This window comes from Peromyscus leucopus, chromosome 6 (genome assembly GCF_004664715.2).
Source record: "Peromyscus leucopus breed LL Stock chromosome 6, UCI_PerLeu_2.1, whole genome shotgun sequence".
NCBI classification, from domain to species: Eukaryota; Metazoa; Chordata; class Mammalia; order Rodentia; family Cricetidae; genus Peromyscus; species Peromyscus leucopus.
In genome coordinates, this window is record NC_051068.1 from 128,807,325 (window position 1) to 128,831,842 (window position 24,518).

Genomic DNA, 24,518 nt, shown 5'->3' on the forward strand with positions numbered 1-24,518 from the left:
AGGTGAAGGAAGAGTATTGTATGCAGGATTTGTCACACTGTCTCCTGCTCTTGGATCCTTTTTTCTACCACAAAATTCTAAACACAACTGAACTTTAAAGGCAGGAATCAGGAGCAACTACTGGCCTGATGTAATAATCCAGCTTGCACTTTTTCTTCAGCTGAAACAGTATTTATTTTCAGATTTTCGTGACCTCAAATAGTTTGTCATAGCCTCCCTCACTCCCTAATGTCTTAGCCTTACTTGGGCCCTTAGACATTCATTTACATTTACTACCAGGCCCCAGTAAATTCTGAGGTTTTTTACCCTGATTTTAAGATTTTATTTCTGGTAAACTGGTAACCCCTTATAAGAATGTAAATGCTAAACTATGTTATTTACATCCCTGAATGAGTTTTCTCAAAGGTCTTTCATAAAATAAAAAAATTTTAAGGCGAATAGTGAAAGTGTTAATAGGATGGGGTGTGGTAAAAGGCCCAGCAATCACGGTAACCCAGTCTCAAACAATGCCTCCAGGATCAGAGCCCGAGGCTCACTCCTGTTCTTGGTGACCTCACTCCTTTGCCAACTCTGTCAAGATAGTTTATATGGTCAAGTTCTGACACCTGTGGTGGAGTAACATCAATACATTTACCTTCCCTAGCTTTAAGTCTGCCTAAGACCCAGTTCTCTCACACTTACCCAGATGTATTTGCCGCTTTTGTGCTCCTTTAGGAGACTGTGATACAATCCTCCTTATCCACAACAACCAGTTCTGTGTTCACTGACTGAGGGAGTAAATGCATGAATGACTATGCTTTTAGCATCCTACATCCAGTTCTTACACTGTAATGGAACACCCGAGAAGGCCTTAGTCAGCTAAAAGGTGTTTTGGTTTTTTTTAATTTTGTCTGTTTGTTCATTCATTTTTTGATGTACAACTTCAATCATTTTCATCAAAATTATGATTTTTACTGTAAATTTTTAATGTATCCTTTCTGTTGTTCCACTACCCACCCCCTAACATGTACTCAAGAAAGCACAACAGGGATCTGCAGCTGACACCTTACCCAGCTTTGCTTTTCAGTCTCCAGCAGGGCCAGCCTCCTTGACCTAATTAGATTTTTTTTCACCTCCACATGGCTAGTAAATACTATAATTAATTTATAAAGGACTCTGAAACACCAGCTGGCAAATAAATTCCACCAATGATTCCTACAGAATGAGAAAGAGCAGTTAAGTTGAACAGTTATGAAGTGTGTGTGCATGTGTGTGCATTCCAGTCTCCTATTCACTGACTTTCTGAAATGTCAATTGTTAAATTATATTAAATACACACTGTTTAATCATTTCTTACAGCACATTTATTTTAAATTGTAAGGAAAACTGTGTGACAAAATATGCTCAGAGATGTATATTTGAAGTCTGTGAGACATGAGTGTATTCACACCAGAAATTCATACTTTCTAAGCACACTAATAAACTAGTGGCTGTTCTCAAGAGAATGTCAAAGAAAAATGTGGACAATCTGTTTAAGAAGGATTTCATGTGCTGGCAGCAGTTACTCATTCAAGAACCATAGTTGGTGAGATCTAAAAATGGCTCCTAAGATTCCTGAAGCACTTGGGAGTATTTCGGGATGCCCCTCCTTTTATTAGGTTATGTAATATAGCAAAAGTAGTAGAATCATTTCGCCTATGGTGTCACATTGAATAAATGACTCTAGCAACAATAATAGCTGTTGTAAGAAGCTGTAACAGCAGCAGCAGCAGAATTGGGAGAAGCTCTCCTGTTGGCTTCGGAGCAATAAGCTCCATGCTTTCAGAGGGCCACATGATGCACGTCTGAGGTCCGTATCTAGGAGCTGCGAGAAAGCCCTGGCCAATATCTGCAAAGAAAACGATGGCCTCAATACTCAAGGACTGAGTTCTATTAAACCAACAACCAGAATAGATCAGAAGAAAATTCCAAGCTTCAGTTGGGATTGCAACTACAAATCTACACTGTTGTGTGATATTTTCATTGCATTCTGATAATAAAGTTTGTTTTGAATCAGGGCGGAGCTAGCCACTAGCTGACCAAAATTAACCACAGAGGTTTTGGAGGACTGAGGAAGTAGTAAGGTGGGGCTTAGAGAGGAATGGATGGAGGAATGGAAGAGGTAGGAAGTCACTGGTGGCTGCTCCACTGCTTCTCTGATCTTTGAGGTTCTTACCCCATAGCTGACTCTGATTTTTTTACTGATAAAGAATAATTAGATAAATGCATCATCTAGCACCCAATATCGGGCATGAAAGCACACTAACCAGCCCATGGCTTTGCAGCTTAATATCTGCATGGTGAGACATTGAGCGGAAAAGCCAACTAAGCCCCTCCCACCCTTCTCAGTCACAGAAGCAGTGAAATTGTTTTTGTGCTGCTAATTTTGTGTTAAATTGCACACACACAATAAAGAAATAATTAAAGTAAAATAAAACAAGCTACCTCTCCCTTTATGATTTTTCCCAAATGGCACTGCCTAGCAGTCATCGTACCTGACATAACCAAGTGGGTCACAGAGACAAACCAGAGCAACTAGAACCTTGGAAATATAGTTACAGGAAAAATATTGCATTGGGGTCTGAATGCAAGAGGAGTGTGGACTGCTTAGCAGAAGTACCTTACCCAGCAAGGCTATGAAGATATCCAAAACATTTGGATGTGACTAGGGAGAAGCTTTCTCTAACAACAATTTGATTATAAAAGTAATTACAAGTTATGGGCCCACCTGAGGTGTAGCAACTTGTTAATAAATATTTGAGGTAAAGAAAATGTGCTGCATGGCTATTCTATTTATTGTTGAGTTGATGCACATGAAAATTTTCACCATTCCCAGAAGGAACCTATTTGTGTTTCTGTTACAAAATACCATTTCCGGTTAATCTCATAGTTCTCACTGCAAGAAGAAGGTGGTGATGCCATTATTCACAGTGACGTACTCTCTGCAGTCTTTTTCAGTTAAACAGTATAGATGCTTTGCCTCTTGGGTTCTCTGATACCATCTGTTCAGTGCTATTGTGTCACTATTCATATCCCACAACATCCCCTGTGCAGCCTGTGAGCCACTTTCCAATGGTCTTCAAAACACTGTCAATGTATTTGTGGAAGAATACCACAAACACAAGTGTCATCCAGAAAATGCACAAAAACATAAATAATTGTTGGCATGTGGTAGCATTTATAGAATGTGTAGCATTTACAATTACAAGGCAACCCATCTTCTATCTACATCTTCTCCTGACCCTCCTGTGCCTTACTCGTGGCAACTCTGGAATTTGAACACTGCAATGCCGACAGGGAGCCTGCCTCTCCCCACTGTTACTTGCAGTAAGGACAGATAAGTGGCCCTATGCAGGTCATGGAGCACTCACTTATTGAGGTAAGCAATGCCCATCATTTGAACAAGACTTTCAACCACCCAGGAGAGCAGGAGATGCTGTGTCAATTAAAAGCAAGAAAAGATATGGCTGAAAAGGGCAAGCTGATTTTGCACTACCACAAACAGGAAAAGCCCCAGGGAAGAGACAAAAATAACCATAACAAATGCTACCCAACATGCCACCTGGAGCCCTGGATGACAGAAACAATGAGGGTAGGTGCAAATTAAAGGGACCTATGACTACCAGGATCTCCCTTGGGGAAGGGGGAGAGTCCACACACAACCTCACAAAGGTGACTTTAGGTCCAAAAAACAGCAGTGTATAGTGGGCAGGAGACTATACACTTTTTAATATATCACTTTTTAGTCAGTCAATCAGACCATTTCAGTGGTCCAAACTTGTATGATCCCATTAAAAAAAAAAAATCTGCCCTGGTCAGTGTGAACTTTAACCAAGCCTCCCTCCGGGGACTGGTATGGCCATGCACCCCTAGTTCAGCTCATAAAAGCCATCCCCAGAGCTCTTATGGAACATCTGCTGGACCCATACACAACAAGAGAGCATCCAGAGAACCTCAAAACCTAAGTGCCCCATCACTACTACCAGAGGGTAATAATAGACACCAGGGTTTCTATCACACAGGACTCACACAGGAACAGGTTTAGAGTGGTCCAAGACACAAGAGACTGTGATCTCTACAAGGAAAGATTTTCCAAAGAACAGCTGGGGTCAGGCCAACCTAAGAGCCTGCTTACTCAGGTGTAAGCATGGTATTATAGCCTCTCAGTGTCTTGTGAGCTAGGAATGGAAGCAGTTGGTCTTAGATAAATGTACTAGTAAAGCATAGGAGCTTCTTTTAGCCCTTTTCCAGACCTGAACTATGCTCTTGCCCCAGCATTCCATGAGACTACTCCAACAGACCTCCCCACTCTCCTCTTTTGTCTATCTGGGTTTGGCTTTGGGGGCAAGGGTTAAAGCATATATTCTGATGTTGGTTCTTAGCAAGTAGAGAGAGTCCTAACAGAGTAGCTAAAGACAGATTTCTTTTTTTAACACATAAGTTCAGAAATTCAATTGTGTCCACCATACTTGATTAACCTCTTAGGGACCAAGATATGCTTGTCTGCATGATTATTTATCAACCACTAAATATGGCTTCATGTACAAGAGTAACTTGTATGGATAATTCACTCTGAATGTTTCACCATGATAGATTAAGTGTACCCAGGAGATGAGACAAAATTACTAATCAAAGGATAAGAATAAAAGTAATGGGTAGTTGGGTTTTTCTTTCATGCTAACAGAAAGAAATCACTCTCTACTCTAGGAATCACATCCCTCCCTGAAAAGCCACCTTTGGTCTTTGAACTCACCCGTTGAAGTTATTGGCAGACATATTCTTAAATTGTTCTTATTCTATCCCAGACTCACTGTAAAGAGCTTTTCTGTTGTGGAATAATCTTTCTGTACACTGTGAAGATGTGTTGTTCTGATTGGTTTAATAAAAAGCCAAACAGCCAATAGCTAGGCAGGATTTTCAGGCACACATGACACTGGGAAGACAAAGGGGGGAGTCACCAGCCAGATGGAAAGGAAGCACTATGGGCAGTACGGAGGAAAGATAATAAAGCCGGGAGACAAATGTAGATTGATTTTTTTAAAAATGGGTTAATTTAACTTGTAAGAGCTAGTTAATAACAAGCCTAAACTATCAGTCTCCATATAGTAATTAGGGAGCTGGCAGGGGAGACAGAAAAATCCGCCTACACTTTTCTGTTGATTTGACTCTCCCAGCTTTACCAACTAGTTACTCCTTTACTGCAGTAACTACATGCCATTTTACTAGTTCCAGTCACTATCTCCTTCCAATTATTAGTGGTAACCATTGTAGAAGACTAATTCTGAAGTTATTAGACATAACATAAATGGAATGATATAAACATTTCCATTTTGTGTCTGGATTTTTCAAATCAATATTGTGTTTGTGGGTGATGTTCACAGTGTTCAATGTGGCTTCATTGTCATTCTTAGTGGTATGTTGTATGCCACTAAACAACTATGTGATTATTTCTTTACTCTGGCTACCACTGATAAAGTCAGGAAACTTCCCACTGGGAGCATCACAAGTAATGAAGTTGTACACATCATCAGGAGAAACATTTGCAGGGCTTAGGGAACACCCTGAGGAGTTTCAGGGTCATAGTGTATACATTTGTTCAGATTTAGTAGAGTCTGACAAGTATTTTCCAGAGGGGAAAAATGCTACTTGTCTTGTTCTGGGGTTACATAAAGATGACTGGGTTGAAAATACCATATTATCAAGCCTATTGTATGCTGAAAACACATTGAATATACCTAACTGACTGAGCACCATAGCTTAGCAACACTGTACACTGTAGAGTATAAGTCTTCATGTTATCTCACTATATTACTACCCATAATCTCAAGTATACCAAATATCATTAGATTTAGAAAAGTTCACAGTTTAATCTGTGAAGTCTCCTGGGTATCATTATCTGCACCATGATGAAACCAAAATAGCGTGAGTCAAACCATATGAAGGAACACATTGTCTGCAATCCATGAGGACTCTAGTCATCCTCTAATTCCTGGGACTATCTGAGCGTTTTTGTTCACTCTGATGGATGGGCATTAGCACCACATTATGGTTTTAATTTATAATTCCCTGACTTGCAGCAACAGAGGATGGGGCGGGTTCACCGTTAATTCTCTAATTGATCACAAGGAAAACTTGAAGAAAACACACAAAGTCCCTCCTTGTCTGTGGGCACCAAGAAGAGAATAAAAATGAGCAAACTGCAGCAGAGGCCAACACTTAGTGGTAGGGTTTGTTTGATGGTTGCCTCATTTCGTTCTGCCATTTTCTCTCGTAGCTGGTTGGGCAGCTAGTAAATCTGTAGTAACAGCACAATCAGTAATAATTAATTTAAAAAACTCGTTTCTGGCCAGATGAACTGGGGAAAGACATTCTACCAGTCTGTAAGGAAATACTAAACTGTTTCACAGCTCTCCTCCCACCCGAAGACAGAGAGTAGAGGAGAAATTATATTTGCATATAACAGCAAGGAAAGGAAGTCTCTGTAGTCTTAAGAGTGTAAGGGAAAAAAATCCCACAGCTTTCTCTTTTCACTCACCACTTCACTCTATGTTAGCGTCCTAGTCAAATGCTATAGCTATGACAAGCTGCCAAAACTTCAAGGGAAATCTCATATTTCTCACAAAAGGACCAGAAAAGTAACACTGCAAGACAGAATACGTGAGAGGAATCTAAGGAAAAAAAATGGATGGAGAAGTGTGTCCTCCAAACCAGTATGAACCCACTCAAGTTCTGTGCTCACATCTCAACTGAATGTGTACAGAACAAATCAAAGCAAAATGGAAATGATTCATGTAATGAACTACAATTAAATTGTAGTTACTGCTAATTAAATTACTGCTAAGGTGCCAAAACAATCCAAGTGTTTGCGTATGTGGCAGACTCAAGATAGCAGCACAGCAGGGGTTGAAGAGATGGCTGAGTGGTTAAGAACACTGACTGCTCTTCCAGAAGACTCAGGTTCGATTCCCACCACCCACACGGTGGCTCAGAACCATCTGTACTCCAGTTCCAGGGGATCCACACCTACTTCTGATCTGAGGGCACCCAGCACTCATGTGCTGCATAAATATACATGCAGAAAAAACACCCATACACATTAAAACATTTTTAAAGTACAACACACTCAGAGGAGCCAACTGATATAGAACCAGTACTCACACGCAAGACTGAGCCTGTGGTGCCAAGCCAAGGATTGCTTGCTAAAAGAAAATAAAAATTCCACATTATCCAGGATAAAAATTCAGGGGAAAAAAATCAGTGATTATACAATACAAAATAACTGCCAAGAGGTGAACAACTATCAAAATAAAAGTTTCCAACTGAAATGACCAAGATATTACAATTATCAAAGGTGTTAGAAATTAAAACCAAAATGTAGCTTAACATTTTTTCTCCTAGATATGAGCTATATGCTGGAAAACCTTTCCATGTAAATGGCAAAACTCATGCATTAAGAAAGTTCACAACCAAAAAAAAAAAAAAAAAAAAAAAAAAACAGCTGGGCGGTGGTGGCGCACGCCTTTAATCCCAGCACTCGGGAGGCAGAGCCAGGCGGATCTCTGTGAGTTCAAGGCCAGCTGGGCTACCAAGTGAGTTCCAGGAAAGGCACAAAGCTACACAGAGAAACCCTGTCTCGAAAAACAAAAAAAAAAAAAAAAAAAAAAAAAAAAAAGAATGTTCACATGGCCAGGCAGTGGTAGTGTGCCCTTTAAACTCAGTACTTGGGAGGCAGAGGCAGGTGGATCTCTATGAGTTCAAGGCCAGCCTGCTCTACAAAGTGAGTTCCATGACAGCCAGGGCTGTTACACAGAGAAACCTTGTCTCAAAAAACCAAAAAAAAAAAAAAAAAAAAAAAAGGATTTTCACATGTGTGTTGATAGCAATGGCAAAACACAGGGTTTGGAGGGTAAATCAAGAATGTTCACATGAGTGTCCATTATAGCAGCAAAGTGAGGGGTATGTGAGATAACTGTCACAGGAAAGGATTGGTAGCAGTATGAGTAAGTGAAATAAAGGTAAGCTGTATGCAACTACCCGCAAATTCAGAAACCATGCTAAGCTTAAAAACAACTTTCTGTAACAAATTTATTATAGTGATATAATAAATAAATTTTCACTTTAATAAATAAGCATATGTTGCATGAACTAAATCTTTTAAAAAGCAAGAGAATAAATTCAATAAATTAAATCTGGAGAAAGGTAGCGAGCTGGAATCAGAAGACACTGGTAATTGTATCACTACTGACAATGTTCTATTTCTAAAACCTTTGGATAGCTCCTTATCTCTTACACATACTACCTATTTAAAAAGCTAAGTTTTTTTTTGTTTGTTTGTTTGTTTGTTTTTTTTTTTTTTTTTTTTTGATTTTTCGAGACAGGGTTTCTCTGTGTAGCTTTGCGCCTTTCCTGAAACTCACTTGGTAGCCCAGGCTGGCCTTGAACTCACAGAGATCCGCCTGGCTCTGCCTCCCGAGTGCTGGGATTAAAGGCGTGCGCCACCACCGCCCGGCTAAAAGCTAAGTTTTTAAACAACATCCCAAAGAAGAGAGTTGTCTTCCTTTATTAATATGACTTTTCTATCCAAATACTAAGCAGCCTGGCTACAAAAGGATTTCAGCTGGAGCTACCAGTAAGACCCTGTGTTCTCACAAGAGAAAAGCCTGGCGTGTTGGCGTGGCAGAGGTTCGAAGTCGGCCTGGACGACATAGAGAAATCCAGGGCAACGAGGGCTACATCTCACACTCTGTCCAAAACTCAAACTGAATATCTTCTCCAAAGACTCGAACCGCCCACCTTCTCGCTCGCCCCAGTGCACCCTAGGCAACGCCAAAGCCCATGCTTCCGAGCCCCGCGAGCCACTTCCGCCTTGCGACCCTAGCCCCGCCCCGGAGGCGGAAGTGCGTTTCCTGGGGTCCTTCTGTCCGCGGGTCTCTCCGCCGCGCCTGCGGCGCAGTGACGGCCCGCGCGGCGCTGTGATGGCCACCGGGCCGGGCTGTCCCCGCGGCGCCTGCTCGGGAACGCGGTGAGGCCGCCTCCGGGCCGAGCCTCGGGCCGCGCAGCGGGCTCTCGGGCGTCGTCTCCGCTCGGCGGCGCCAGGCTCGCGGCCGGGTGGCCTTCGCCGTCCGCCCTCCCCCACAGCGGAGGGCGGGTCCGGCGGCGCGCGGACAGCCCGGCGCGAGGCCCCGCGGCTCCGGTGGGGACGTCGCTGCGGGCGGCCGTGCTGCTGGCGTCCAAGATGTCGACCAAGAATTTCCGAGTCAGTGACGGAGACTGGATCTGCCCTGACAAGAAGTGAGCGCGGCGGGGCGGTGTGGGCCGGGGCGGCCCTGGGGAGGGCGGCGGCGGGGCTGCGGCCTTTGTGGGGGCGGCGGGCCGACCGGCCCTGAGCGGTCGCGGGCGGCCCGCACGTGACCCCCGCGCGGGGCTCGGCTCTCGGCCCGGTCGCCCCGCTCCGAGCTCTGACACGGCCGCGGCGCGGCGCCCTCCGCCCCTCCCCGGGCCCGCCGGGCCCTCGGGCCTGCGGAGCCTGCCCGGTGACTTGGGCTTTTCGCACCCTCCTCCCTGGAGGCAGAGGCCCGCGCGCGCGCGCGGCCGTGGCTGCGAAGCCGGTGTGCCTGGCTGACGGCGATGGAAATCTTACCGAATACATGACCGTATTCAAAACGAACAAACAGCTGTGCACCGGCTCGTGTTCTTAGAGAGCCAGAGCCAGAGCGGGAGGAAGCCCGGGTTTACTGCCAATTCTGTCTGCTGCCGAGCGTCTGACTTGAAGCACCTTTGCTGGGACGTACATTGCACTCTTACAGTTAACCCCGAAATAGCATGGGTAGTATGTGGAGAGCAAGGAAATGATGTCACTCACATTCCCTTGGTTGATAACCGTTTGGCTTAAGCTCACTGTCCAACAGTAGAACCGAGGTTCCCTTGGACTGTCATTACGGAGAACTGTGTGACACTTTGGAACCTCAGAGATTAGGACACCAGCCTGTGACTTGGTGCCATCTGTGACTTGTAGAAAGAAAATAAGCTCTCTGTGTTCTTACTGAAAACACGCCCAGATATTTCGGGAGAACACATCATTCGTAGTCCTGTGCACCTAAATTCATTGGCACAAACATAATGTTAGTTCTACTGATTATATAAATCAAGGAGACGTTTTTTCAGAACCTATTTTCAGTGTTACTTGGATCTTTGGTATTTTTTAACAGAGAAAAGCAACCTAAAATCTGTATGGGTCGTTCAGTTTAGTGTTGCACTTCCGTTGACTTATCTCATTCATTTTTTTAAATCGGGTGATGGCTTGTTTTTCTCTTTTAATTTAAACATTAAATGTTGTTTGGAGCATCTAACATGCTTTAACTTAAACACTAAGGTCATGTAAGTGTATAAAAACTTTAGTATATAATGTCATAAAGTTTTACTTTATTGGTTGTGCTTTGATTTCTTGGTTTTTGGGGGGTTTTTTTGTTTTTGTTTTTTGCTATGTTTTAAGTTTGATAAACACCATACTGCTCGAATTTCTTTACTATTTAATGTTCTTAGTTAATATAGCCGATCTTTTCTTTTATCATCCAACATCCTACTTCCAAAAGGACGTTTCATCAGTTCTCTGAAGCCTTTCTGTTTCTGTTCTTTACTGGTGGATCCCTCCCCAGGATTCTCTGCTTCTTATAAAACTCAAAACAACTTTCACTGAGAGTTAATTTGGTGTTCTTTTTTTAATCTCTGGTATCTTTAATTGTTGAAGATGAGTCAGATGACACTTTGGAACAAGGGAATTTAATGTAACTAATGAAACATGCTAGTCTGAAGATAGAAAAGTTTGAATCCTGAAATGGGTGCTGTGGTTGTAAACACAAGGTTGAGATTTTTACCCAGCTCTTGTTTCTCTCCAGTGATGCTGATGTTAACATGATGGGTAAGCTTGTTCTGTGTTTCAGGATGTAGTAAAGACAGTTTAAAATGTAGACATTTTAAATAATAGGAATTCTTTAAGTGCGTCTCATTTTATTTTCAGGTGTGGAAATGTAAACTTCGCTAGGAGAACAAGCTGTAATAGATGTGGTCGAGGTGAGTGCTTATGGTTGAGTCTCTTACTAATGTGTGTGTGTGTGTGTGTGTGTGTGTGTGTGTGTGTGTATCATTTCTTTACTTCCCAGGATTTATATTGCATTATTTGTCTGTTTCAGAGAAAACAACTGAAGCAAAGATGATGAAAGCTGGGGGCACAGAAATCGGAAAGACGCTGGCAGAGAAGAGCCGAGGCTTATTTAGTGCAAATGACTGGCAGTGCAAAACGTATGTGCTTCAGATTGCTGTCCATTGCTGCAGTAAAAGTGTTTCCAATCACCACTCACTAACACGATGAACTCTTGCTAATCACATGACAAGACGTTGTATCCTTTTAAGCCAAAAGTGTGTCGGTCTTAATCTAAGTATAGCTAGAAGGAAATTTTAAGTTGTATCTTTCAGGAGTGTGACCAATTGTTGCTGTGGTAGAATGTTTATGAGTTGATAACCAAAGAGATGAGCACCATGTGGTCTACTTCCTGTTACTAAATAATTGCCCTTTTTTTTTTCTTTTTCTTTTCTTTTTTTTTTTTTTTTGCCTCTTTTATAATATGAAAGTCACTTCGGACATATAAATTGCCTTCCATAAAAAAATGTTTCTTGTTAGATTTCTTAATATTTTTGCCTTTCAAATTTAGATTTCATTTTGTATTGATTTTTCCCAATCTCCACATTTTGTAGTATATAGGTAGATCCTACATATATGAAAGAGCACCAGACCAGAAAAGCATCTTAGATAAAGCTCTGGTCCTGTAGATAGACCTTGAATCTATACAGAGACATTGTTCAGCAACAAACATAAGTCACAGGATTTAGTGTACTTCAAGGAGTCCTTAGAGGGGAATAAGAACAGCAGCCATATTTGAAAGGTAAGACCTTACTTTTCAAGGTAGATTCAGAGATGATAAAAAATGGAACCTTTAATTAGTGTTTTCCCCCTAGGTAGCAGAATCTCTAGTTATGTCACTTCTCAAAGTATTATTTATATTGAATAGATTTTTGTTCTCCACCTACATAGTTCAGGCTATTCTGGGAATCCATGTTCCCTAGAACAATGTTTTGTTTTTTAATTTACATTACTTAAATGATCATTGCTTTGTACTAATTATTTCACCAAAAAGTTTTGAAATGTTAGTAATACTGTTTCAGTGTTTAGGGGCTTTCTGATTTGATGGATTTTATTTGTTTTTGTTTTTGTTTTGCAATTACAGTTGCAGTAATGTGAATTGGGCCAGAAGATCAGAGTGTAACATGTGTAATACTCCAAAGTATGCTAAGTTAGAAGAAAGAACGGGTAAGATTGAGCCACATTCTAATCACCATTTTTTTTTCTTTTTTTTTTTTTTTTTTTTTTGAGACAGGGTTTCTCTGTGTAGCTTTGCGCCTTTCCTGGAGCTCACTTGGTAGCCCAGGCTGGCCTCGAACTCACAGAGATCCGCCTGCCTCTGCCTCCCGAGTGCTGGGATTAAAGGCGTGCGCCACCACCACCCGGCAAAACTGTAAATTCTTTTCTGTTGTTGAGGGTTTTTTGCATTTTCTTTTTACTCTTTGAGAATTTCACATGTGCCTATGTGTTTTGGTTAAATTCACAGGCCAGACATTCCCTCACCTCCAGTTCCTCTCCTAACCCTGCTACCATGTTCAACGTCACGTGCTCTTTCCTTTTTAAACCACTGAGTACCATTAGTGCTGGCTATATGTGTGTGGATATCGCACTATCCCTCTACTGGAACATGGGTAGCACTCATAGGCATGCAGCTTATGTTGCCTCCTAGCAGCCATCAGTTACCAGTAACATCTCAGCTGGCATGAGATTTTATGAGCCCCTCCCTAATCCATGCTGGGACTTTGTCAGCTTGATCTTGTGAAAGTATTGTATACAGTCACAGCCATGTGAGTTCATGTTCCAGCTGTGTGGTTGGGTCCATCAAATTAACTGTTTTACTATAGTGTACTCCACTCCCTTGGTGCTTACAGTACTTCCATACCCTTTTGATGATCACTGAGCCTTAGGGGGAAGGATGTGGTATAGATGTACCACTCAAAGGGGAGCACTCCACATGTTCTCTGCACATTGACTGCCTGTTGGCTTCTGTATTAATATCCCATCTACTGGTGACATGTATCCCTTAACTGTGTCCATATAGCAGAGTCATTATATCAGGTCCCCCCCAGGGCCTGTGACCTACTGAGCTATGGGTTTTTTGTTGTGTTTTTTTTTTTTTTTTTTTTTTGCCCTACTAATGGTACCATGCTGTGTGTCTTGTGGAGAGAGCTTTAAATCTAATCAGAACATGGTTGGTTATCCCCATAACATTATGTTGCTGTTGCTCTAATGGGCATATCTGGAAAGGCCCCTCATTAAGACTTGCAGGGTTTGCAGCTGAGTCAAGACTGTTATTTTCTTCCCTTGCTAGTGTGCATAGATCCTTCTACCACTGTGAAATTAGACAGTAAGGATAAAAATTTCAGATCAGTACCAGCTTGAAAGCTCCATGTCGGGCTGGAGAGATGGCTCAGAGGGCTGGAGAGATGGCTCAGAGGTTAAGAGCACCGACTGCGCTTCCAGAGGTCCTGAGTTCAATTCCCAGCAACCACATGGTAGCTCACAACCATCTGTAATGAGATCTGGCACCCTCCTCTGTATACATAATAAATAAATCTTTAAAAAAAAAAAAAAAAGAAAGAAAGAAAGCTCCATGTCTATGACTCAAGGATGTGGTGCCTTTCTGAGAATATCATATTGTCAAAGAACTGTAAACTCTTTATACTTGTGTCAGCTTCTTTGGGAGTGGGTCCCAGAGCCTAGTGATTGTGTGGATGGTATTTAGTAATTGTTGACTACTATTGTTTCTGTATGTTGGTAGTGAACCTCTGACAGAATATAGTTTTCCCATTGCTAGCAATTAACACTATTATCTCCTTGAAATGTGATTATGTCACAGACAATACACTTACTCAGCATGAGAAGCTCTTAAGTTGGTAAAGACTTGTTTCCTGTTTGCCTTTTCTCCCTAATTGCACACCACTGTCCCTGTTTGATTTCTGGGGATCAGAGGCCTAGTGGTAGATAGATCTTTTGAATCCAGTCCTTCCAACTTTTCTTTCCCCTACTTTATTTGTTTGTTTTTAATTCTTAATATGTGAGATCCTTATTACATAGTATTTTGGGTAGTTTTTGTTTTCTTTTTCTTTTTCTTTTTCTTTCATTCCTGGGATTCCAGCTCTTAACTCCCAGAGGCAGCTTTGCCTTCTATAAGTGCCACCTTGCTTATCTCCTCCTTCCTCTCAGTGCTCTTGTTTCTCCCTGTATTCTGTATTCCACCTTACCACTGGTATTTGGACTCTTAAAAGGTCTTTCTTGGGCCCTCTCCCTTTCCTTTGTTTTCTATATATTTTCTTTTAAAACCAAAGTCTTAAGTAACAATAGATGCACTGTAATACCCAAACTTGGTCTCCAGATCTGATTTCTTTGACTTACCTATAAAGCTACTTATTTTACATTGTTGTGTAATTGTCAAATCTGTTATATTCCAACTGAATTTGTGATTTCCTTCTAAGACCTGGCCTCTTGAAGAGTTTTATGTCTTGAGATTAGTACTGCCCACTTCAGGATGTGCTCCTCAGTTGCATACTTCCTGGCCTTTTGTTCATCTGAACCCTACCTTCAAAGTCTGCATTTTCAGATAAATATAAGTTTAATCCTGGTTCTTATGAGCCCAGTTCTAGGAGAATTATAATGGAGAGGAAAGTTCTTCTAAAACTTTGTCATAGCAGAAAATAAAGATGTTTTACATATATATTCCCATGAATGACCTGTCATGGGAAATTTTAAATTGAAAAGATCTGTAAGTACTGCTATGACTTTACAACTGAAATAGATCTGACTTCTTTTCTATCATGATTTTTAACTTGTAAAAGATTAGTAATTATTAGTTACATAAGTAACCAGCATTGATTAGATTTTCATTTTCTGTTAGTTGGGAATAGTATGAGTATAATAATTTTGTTATTTGAGTTATTACAACAATTTATGTCCTGTTTTTTAAAGGATATGGAGGTGGTTTTAATGAAAGAGAAAATGTTGAATATATAGAAAGAGAAGAATCTGATGGGGAGTATGATGAGGTAAGCTTTCAATGGATGTGTACAAACTATGTTTTAAGTTAGAGAAATGATAAAAAATAATAACCTGAAATTCACAAGAGCTCTGTGTGTGTGCCCTTATGTGTGCATCTGTGCATGTCTAGAGGCTGTAGATTGATACAGCCTCTACACATGCACATATCCTCCTCTATTGATTTTAGAGACAAGTTCTCTCATTGAACCTAGAACTCAACTGTTGACCAGATTGAGTAACCAGTAAGGGATCTTCCGTCTCCACCTGCAAGTGCAGGGATTACAGGCTCAAATTTCACATGGGCACAGATAGTTTTAGAAAATAAAATGATTTTCATGTGTTTCAGCCTAAAGAAATATTTTTTTCCCTCTAGTTTGGACGTAAAAAGAAAAAATACAGGGGGAAGGCAGTTGGTCCCGCATCTATATTAAAGGAAGTCGAAGATAAAGAGTCAGAGGGAGAAGAAGAGGATGAGGATGAAGATCTGTCAAAATATAAGCTGGATGAGGTAATGCCCCTTCCCCCCTATCCTCGCTCCCCTTTATTTTACTGGAACTGTTCTGAAGCACAAGATGCTTTTGACACCTGGACCATTGCAGAGGGGAGGGAGAGTGGGGTAAGGAGGACAGCTTTTACTCAGTGTGGGCCACAGTATGAGTTTATGGTCTGGCTCTCATCTTCCAAGCCAAGCTCATGGAAGAGCGGGTCCCTGTTTTTCATTGTGATGAGTTGTCAGCACGTTGAAGTGTTAGGGGCACAGAACCAAGCAAACGGTTATTGTAGCAGAGAGAAAAGAAAATAGTGTCCCAAACTAAGGCTGGTGGTGGTAGACTTAGGACTCCGGAAAAATTAAAAATTGCTGACAGTTTGATGTATGTTCTGAGAGCTAGTAGCATAGCTTCTAGGATCTTGCCTGAATTGTCTGCCCAGTTCACAAGTCTGTTCTATCAAATGAGTTTAGTAGGTGAACTCCCGAATTGAAAATAAGTTTGCATTGAAGTATTTGGTAACAGACCCATCTGATAATAATCCAGTATAATGAATATTCATCTTTTTTGGTGGGTGTCGTTAATATGTAAATGTCTAAATAGAATTAAAATTTTATTAGGACGAGGATGAAGATGATGCTGATCTCTCAAAATACAATCTTGATGCCAGTGAAGAAGAAGATAGTAACAAAAAGAAAGCAAATAGACGGAGTCGCTCAAAGTCTCGATCATCTCACTCGAGATCTTCATCACGCTCATCCTCCCCCTCAAGTTCAAGGTCCAGGTCCAGGTAAACGGGTGCAGGCCAAGGGTAACACCAGTCAAAATGTCAGTATCTAACTTTTTACTTATAAACTTTATTTTACTATTTAACTTAAATAAGCCTTTTATTTTAAGTATTTCAATCAAGTCACCTTAGCTAGACTTTATTTTTGTACCCTACAGATACTGCCTTCTATTTTCAGAAATTTCAAATTTTAGAAGTTGCTTGTTCTGTGTCACCCTTTTGACCTTGACTAGCGTAACTTAAGTTCAAAAGCATTGTGTAAGTGATATATATTTAAGTAGATAGCATATGTTCAAACATTGTCAGGTGGATGTTTATTTCAGCATGTTAGAGGCTTAGCTGGAGATTTTCTGGGCATTAATGACACTTGCACAATTTTTGATAATTTATTTTGATATTACTCTTTTGAATAAAGGAACAAATTCAACCATTGGGTACTTAATGCTTCTCGGGTGTCCAGGAATTAAAGCAGGATATTTGGTTGCTGTAAACATGTATTTAATAGTAAAAAAGTAAACAGTGCATTTTACAGTTCAGAATTAATGGCCAATTATTTTTAATCATATTTAATAATAAAGTGTGTTACCAGCTATTTAATTAGTACTGTAAAGCCTTAAAATGCTATTTTTTAGATTAATTTTGAGGGCTGGGGAATATACGTTCGTGATAGAGCCTTGTCGGCATGTATGGGCCCTAGGCTCCATTCCTAGTCCCTCCCTTTCCTCAAAAAAGAATATTCTGAGATAAAAGTGTGACAGTCCCTATTTGTGGGGACAAACTAAAGATGGTGTCAAAGATGCCGTTTGTAGTTTTCAGAATGTAAGTGTTATATTTTCCCAGCGCCACACTCTTGTCAGTAATGTATTTAATGTAGAGCATTGCTAGGGTTGTTGTATCTTTAATTATTTAACACAAACAAGTAAAGAGTAGACATCAAAGATATGATGCAGCAGTTAGTGTTTCCTGCCTACTAGACACTGGAATTTTGCAAATGAAAGAGATAGGAGCACTGGAGAATGTAAATGTAACTGTAATGTTGTCTGTGAACTGGCGGTGCTCATTTGTTTACAATCTAGGGGCCTGATGGTGGTTTGATTGGGTTTAGAAAGTCATCACTGAAAAAAAATTTGTTTTTTTTCTTTTTTTTAGCTTAATCTTTGTTATAATAAGAAGTCTCGTTTTAAGTATTTTTGCTTGGAAAATGTGTATCTTGCATAGACAACTTTTTATGTGAAAAATGCACTTTTAATATATGTCTTTCTTTCAGTGTTCATATCACAGAGCTCAAAAATGTGGTCCTAGGGAAAAAAAATGCTTCCGTGTTGTTCCAGGTCCCGTTCAAGAAGCTCTTCCAGCTCGCAGTCAAGGTCTCACTCCGGTTCCAGAGAACATTCCAGATCCCGTGGTTCGAAATCAAGGTGAATGAGGTAGCACCTCTCTGTAAGGCAGAGAGGAAAGAATTAAAGGCTTCAGAAGGCTCCACTGCTTTCCCTCATCACTGCCTCTATTTGTCAATTTTATTTTAGCACTAGGAAACTAATGCACTTGCCTCAGCTTAACCCCACCACAAAATGTTTGCATTTCGCAGTATGTGCCAAGACATTTCCATGGTTGAAAAAGGGGGGTGGCTTTGCATCCAAAGCTAAGATGTGTAATGTAGGAAGATGAGGCCGTTACTCCACCAGATAGCTAGTGTGTTATGTTTGCAGTCGTTAATTAAATTTGACACACAAATGAAGCATTATTGCTAAAAGGAAAACCAGTCCAGCATGTAGCTTCAAAATAGATGTTTTTGGTGGTTTGGTTTGGTTTGGTTTGGTTTGGTTTGGTTTGGTTTGGTTTGGTTTTGGTTTTTGAGACAAGGTTTCTCTGTGAAACAGTCCTGGCTATCCTGGAACTCACTCTGTAGACCAGGCTGGCCTTGAACTCACAGAGATTCCCCCTGCTGCCTCCGAGTGTTGGGATTAAAGGCGTGCACCACCACCGCCTAGCTAGATTTTGTTTTACAGGCAACTGTTTATAGAAACAGCTTTGCCATTTTTATCTCAGTTTCTAGTGAGTGCTGTTTGTGTTTACTCAATTTCCCTGACTTTAAAGAATATTATAAATTATCTGTATAGCAAACATTCCTCTTAAAACTAAGTCAAGTAGGATGTTAGCTTAGCTAATATGTGATATAAGCCATGCTGTGAACATTTCAGTTGTCTTTAGTCAAATATCAAAGGAAAATGATTGGTAAAGAAGCACTTGAAACGCCAGTTTTTTGCTTTCTTGAAAAAATTTTCTGTACTTCATTAAAATATGCTGCCTTTATGTTAAGTCACTGTATTGTTGTCTACTGCAGGCACGCAGCATTAATACGAAAGCCTCTAAAATCCCATTTGTGGGAATTCACATTGAAGTTTTCTAACAGCTCTTCTGGAGAAAGGTTCACTTACTTGAGCCCATTCTAGCGTTTGAGGGCAACTACCTGAGTCCCACTGAGGAGAAGAGTGATGCGTGCACTCACTGAGCCAGTACACAGTAGAGCAAAGGTGCTTTCTTATGTATATTAACATGTTGGTGCTTACTTCAAACCGTTGAGTCTTGGTGTGGTCCCTTTGGGAACTGTAGGACTGAGGTTTACAGAAAAGCCTTCATATCCTTCCCAAACATTTTAATTGCTTACAACTTTCCAAAGAATTCTCCTTTTGGGCTTTCTCATTTTATTTTAAGCCCAAAGGTGAATTTTTTGGGAAGTTTGAGCTAAATTCCTTCAACCAAAATATGTAAATGAAGATAAATTTGCATTTTAAAATTTTTACATTAACTTCCACCTAAAACATGTGAATGTCTCCACTTCGTATTTCATAGCACAGACCTAAACACAAGTCAAGTTTTAAAGCTGCCATTTTCTTTGACTACTTAGCAGCATAGTGTTTTATCTTTCTGGGCTGTGTCCCTCAGTTCTCTGTTGCACCTTACTGTGAGAAGTTAAGTTCATTGTCCTCAGCAGGTTTTACCTAACATGGATTTTCCCCAAATGGAAGGATCTAATACTGACCATAAAGTCACAGAAGTTACCTCTTGATTTCATTAATTATATACTTTAAGTTTACAAAGCTATAAACAATTATAAAAATATTCTGTCTTAATTCGTTAAGCTGCTTTTTAATTACCATGGATAAATATTTAGAATTTTTTAAAGATAAAATGGTTGTGCATATATAGAACATGTTCAAGGTTGAACCAGAAGTCTTCTGCTGAGTAAGCAGTAAGTATTCCCTCTTAAAAAACTCTTTAGTCACAGTCCTGTTTGCTTTTGGGAATTGGACAGTCTTCACTTGTGCCCTTAATGAAACGTCTGCTTTGTCTCTCAATCAATGAAGATCCAGCTCCAGGTCCCACAGGGGCTCTTCCTCCCCAAGAAAAAGATCTTACTCGAGTTCTTCATCATCTCCTGAGAGAGACAGGAAGAGGAGTCGCTCTAGACCTTCTTCACCCGCTGTTCGCAAAAAAAGACGAACGAGATCACGGTCACCCGAAAGGTTTGGGTTTCTGTAGCATAAGAATGGGTGTTCTTACCTGTATTGAGTAGATGGACTTTCTAGGCAAGGGTTAGATTTCTTTCTCCTTTGTTCTTTAAAATTATATTTTTCATCTTTAAACTTCAGAAATCAGATTACTTTGTTTAGCTCGTTATTAACTTTAGAAAAAGTTACAGGACAGACTGTTCTCTGACCATTTTATTATTTGAATTTTTATTTCCATGTATATTATAGCCAACTCTCGGTTATTTTTGTGTTCTTAAAGATTGAAACCCAAAAGCTATATGTTGAAATAATTTACATGTGTTTGTTTTTTAAAATTAAATGCTTGAAATGGTAGGGATTCTAGGGTACCTAAGCAGGATTACCTTGCAAGATTATTGAGCTCTGTCCTCATTTATGTAAATGTGCATTTCCATAGCAAATGACATTTATGCCCTTTACATGGAAATTACTCCTTGTAGTTAGTACTGTTTTCATCTTGCAGTCCAGATCCATTTTTCTCTTTTGAAAAAAAGGACCTTCACTGGGTCCCTGTAACTAGAATGCACTTGTCATGTGCATAGTTGGCCTTTTCTGCAGCAGACTTAATTATTCAGTTTCACTAATTTTCTCTTGGTTCTCAATATCTTAATTATGATTTGTAACTTATTTATAATCTTAGCAAATTTCCCATATCCTCTTAGCTTGTGAAAGAAAAGGATCGTTAGAGTCTAGTGACATCTAGGTTCAGTGGGTAGGATCGTGTTTTTCCTACTCTCACAGAATTAGATGTCTTTGACACTTGAAGTTCAAGATTATACCCAGTCTACTTTCTGTGCATTGTTTCTTTATAAGAAAATTACTCTGTATTTGAGTGAAATTCATTCTGTTGCCTTATCAGTACTTGTGCAAATTTTTATCTTAGCCACATATAATCCCCCCCTAGTTTGTTGTCATCTAAACTTAATGCACATGTTCTCTATTCCATAAGCCAGGTGATTGGTGAAAACATTAAACAACTCTGAGCCCAGGGCCAACCCCTACGGAACACCACCACTTTGCCCAGGTTGATACTGACTTACTCATATTGGCTGCATGACTCTAGCACTTTAACTAACTATACGGTCACGTTATGTGATCTAGACTTCCAAAACTTCATTGCTTTGAATGTACTATTTCATACACACAGAAACCTTGCTGTGTTACACAGAGACCTGGTGTGCTGTCTGTGGTACAACTGACATTGATTTTATCACATGCCTTACCAGGATTATTGCCTTCCTTGTAACATGTATATGATTACAGGCTTCTTTAAAGGCTTTCCCTTCATTACCTTGAATAATTGAGAGGTGGCTATATTTGAAATGAGTGTTAATATTCTTAACTTGTAGAGGGTTTTGAGTTAAAATCACACCAATTCTAGGCTCACATCCAAAACTGTATAAACATCTTAGGTTTAACTATTCCTGCCAGCATCAAGGTACCTAGTGTTTGCTCTTTTCTGGTGTTTTGCAGTCTTAGGAACAGACACACAGTTCAGTGCTGTTTACAGATTGTGCTGCTTTCTTGTGTCTTACAGGCACCACAGGTCGTCTTCTGGATCAACCCATTCTGGTTCCCGTTCAAGTTCAAAAAAGAAATAATGTATTAAAATTTACATCTTTAAAAAACATTGAATACAGTGCATGAAGCATATATTTTAGGAAGTTGATGTCTCATTTGGTCAGAAGTGCTACATCTGCTAGTAGAGGTGCATGCCTTTATTGCTTTTCAAAACAGTACAACTGTGTTTATTTGTGAAATTGAAAGTCAATTGCATTTTAAGCCATACTGTTCCCCAGATAAATGTTCTATTCATTATTTACAACCATTTGCTTCATTTAAAAACAGCTGTAGCAAAATACTTTGTTTTCTTGTCCTTTTCATTTCTAAATGTCCTATTGACCGAGACAGGGTTGCCTGGGCTTGCTTAGACTTCAGACACATGGGCAAGGTTAATATATAACCAATTCATGTTCATATGGGAAAAGTAGTCAATCAGGTTATGTTGTTTACCTGTGCCAGTAATTTCTTACCAGAAGTTAACTACATCACAAAGCTGACAACCATAAACTTTCAGTTCTCTCTGCTGAGGGTGCCTTAGAATCATTCTCTCTCCTATCAGCTTTATACCACTTTTATTTCAAGAGGATATTAGCAATTGCAGAAGGAGTAAGTTATCCATCTTATTTCAGAATGTCTATCTGAAATAAAAGTTTAAGCAATATGGATATCCTTTAAATCTAGTTTCCAGATATTGTACTTGATTGATAAAGGTTTTTTTTTTTTTTTAAAAAAAAAAAAAAAAAAAGGGTAAATCATAGTTAAAGAGCAAATTGAAGAAAGCTATTGAAGCCTATTTCTCGGTGACGGGCTGACAGAGACGTGAATTTAAGGGAACATTTGCCTTGAGATGTCTGATTTTTCAACACTGTAGATATCCAAGTAACAGAAGAATTCTTATTTCTGCATGATTTAAGCAAAATCATTTTTTTTTTCTCACCTGAAAAAAACATATGGCTTAAAATGCTTTCAGAGCTTTATTTCTAAAATTAAAATCTGGTCACTTGAGATCCATTTTGTTCTCTGGTTTAAAAGTTAAAAGGTTTCTTCTAACAGTCTCTCCAGCAGCAAAGCAAGGTAAGTATACAAGGGGCCAGCAGTTGTGCTGGGCCTCCTTGTTACAGGAATTGTTTTCCTGTTTCTCCCTTTAGTATTTGTCTGTTCCAATTTAAATAAGTGAAGCATTGTGAGATGTTTAGTAGGCAGATCAAACAAAGTGTTTTTATTTTAAAGTGAGTGTTTTTCACTTCAGCTGATCTAAAGATGAAAACAAAATATCATATGTAGAAATATTTTCGTAATATTTTTACAAGCTTTCCTGTGTTTTTTTGTCTTATTTTCCTTGCTGCATTTATTGTAGGTTGCACACGAACTCTTACTCTCTTGTAATTGTGCCTCAGACTTCTCAAAAGTCGACTTTCTGAGTTGCCCAGATCTTCTAGATCCAACGTGTTAGCCTTGGTTTGTTCTTGTGCTTTCTGTATTTAAAACTTGGGCTGTACTAGGCAAATACAAGATTATAAATTTAGCTAATAGGAGTTTACAAACAGTTCAGATGATTATGATTTGATTTGGTTTAATTGAGCTGTACTCTAGTTCATTTCATCAGGAAATGATACTGTAGACAAATGTAAATAAAATCTGTGAGTCAAGCATCAAGTGTTGATTATTAGAAATAAACTAGAAATTTTTAAGCTCTGATTGAATGTTCACTTCTAAGCTCATAATAGTTTTTGTTTTGTTAAATGTTTATGCTTTCTACTATTCACTTTATCGTACTTGCTTTCAAACATAACAAACATGGTGACAACAACTTAGGGTACTCAGAATTTTCCTTTTTGTATGCTCAGTACCAGGACATTACATACCTCACTCTCTGTGGTCAGATAGAATGTCAGTATGCTCCTAGAATTACTCAGTAGCTGATACTTACTGTCATTTAGCAGTGTCTTTAAGTTCAAGCTGTCCGTACAAGGCCGACTAGGAACAGTTGGAAGATGATACTGCCAATCTGGTCTTCTTGCTGCTTGGTGCTCAGGACGACTATTGCAAATTCTGATAGAGGTTAAGGAGGGCTCTGCTGACTGAGTTATTCTTTAAATGTTTTAAAATAAGAATGCCATCATGATTTTTTTGACCTGGAAGTTGTATTATTTTTGGAAAATATAAAACACTTTTTGTTGTTTCTTTTATTACTGTGTATGATGTTAGGAGGTGGGGTACACTTGCCACAGTATGGAAGTGGAGGTCAGAGATCAACTTTGTGGAGTCTGTTCTCTCCACCTTCATGTTTGTTCTAGGTCATCAATTTTACATTGTTGAGTGGCCAGCACTTTTATGTGTTGAACCATCTCATCAGCCAGACTAAACAGTCATGGAAGATTAAAGCACAATGCAAGTCTTGCTTGTCAGAATCAGAAGAGCCAAGTCTAATACCAGATTTCAGTATTATGTCTTATTAAATACCAAATTAACATCTACAGTTGGTAAACCAGTTGTTCAGATATTTTTAGGATAGTAACTTGGTGAAGAAGCTGTGAGTGGACACTTTTGGGATAACTAAGTTTATAGAAAAGTTGCAAAGATTGTACATAAACTGCCTCCCCATTTCCAATATTTATTAATATTGTAGATCATGTGTTTGTTAGAACTAAAAAATCAGGGCTGATATATATCTTTTGTTTGCTTTTTGTTTTGTTTTTTAATATATTTTTATTCAGTTTTCATACATATTTGCAAGGACTTTGATCACATCCACCCACAAGTTGCTTGCGATCCTGCTAACAGGAGCCCCTCCCACCTTCATACCCTCTCTAAATAGCCCATAGTCCAGTGCCTAGTCAGTGCTGCCTGCATGAGCATGGGCCAACCTACCATCGGCTAGCTTGCTGAAGGAAAATGACTCCCTATTCTAGTTTGATCTC

At 39.7% G+C, this 24,518-nt stretch overlaps 1 protein-coding gene across 3 annotated transcripts; it reads left to right on the forward strand.

Moving 5' to 3' along the window:
• The first annotated feature begins 8,990 nt into the window (after positions 1-8,990).
• On the forward strand, positions 8,991-23,288 carry Zranb2 (zinc finger RANBP2-type containing 2). 3 transcript variants are annotated; one of them, XM_028882926.2, is made up of 11 exons: positions 8,992-9,309; positions 11,036-11,088; positions 11,208-11,316; positions 12,300-12,382; positions 15,140-15,216; positions 15,582-15,716; positions 16,317-16,486; positions 17,815-17,901; positions 19,852-20,010; positions 20,984-21,058; positions 21,572-21,628. In XM_028882926.2, the coding sequence occupies exons 1-10, from the start codon at positions 9,254-9,256 to the stop codon at positions 21,015-21,017; spliced, it is 963 nt and encodes a 320-aa protein (XP_028738759.1). In that variant the 5' UTR covers positions 8,992-9,253; the 3' UTR covers positions 21,018-21,058; positions 21,572-21,628. The 3 variants fall into 3 exon arrangements, 2 of the variants coding, with proteins under 2 accessions (XP_028738759.1, XP_028738758.1); XR_003736001.2 differs by lacking the exons at positions 20,984-21,058; positions 21,572-21,628 and adding an exon at positions 18,828-19,017 and having other exon boundaries at positions 8,991-9,309; positions 19,852-19,927; XM_028882925.2 differs by lacking the exon at positions 20,984-21,058 and having other exon boundaries at positions 21,572-23,288.
• Positions 23,289-24,518: the final 1,230 nt, after the last annotated feature.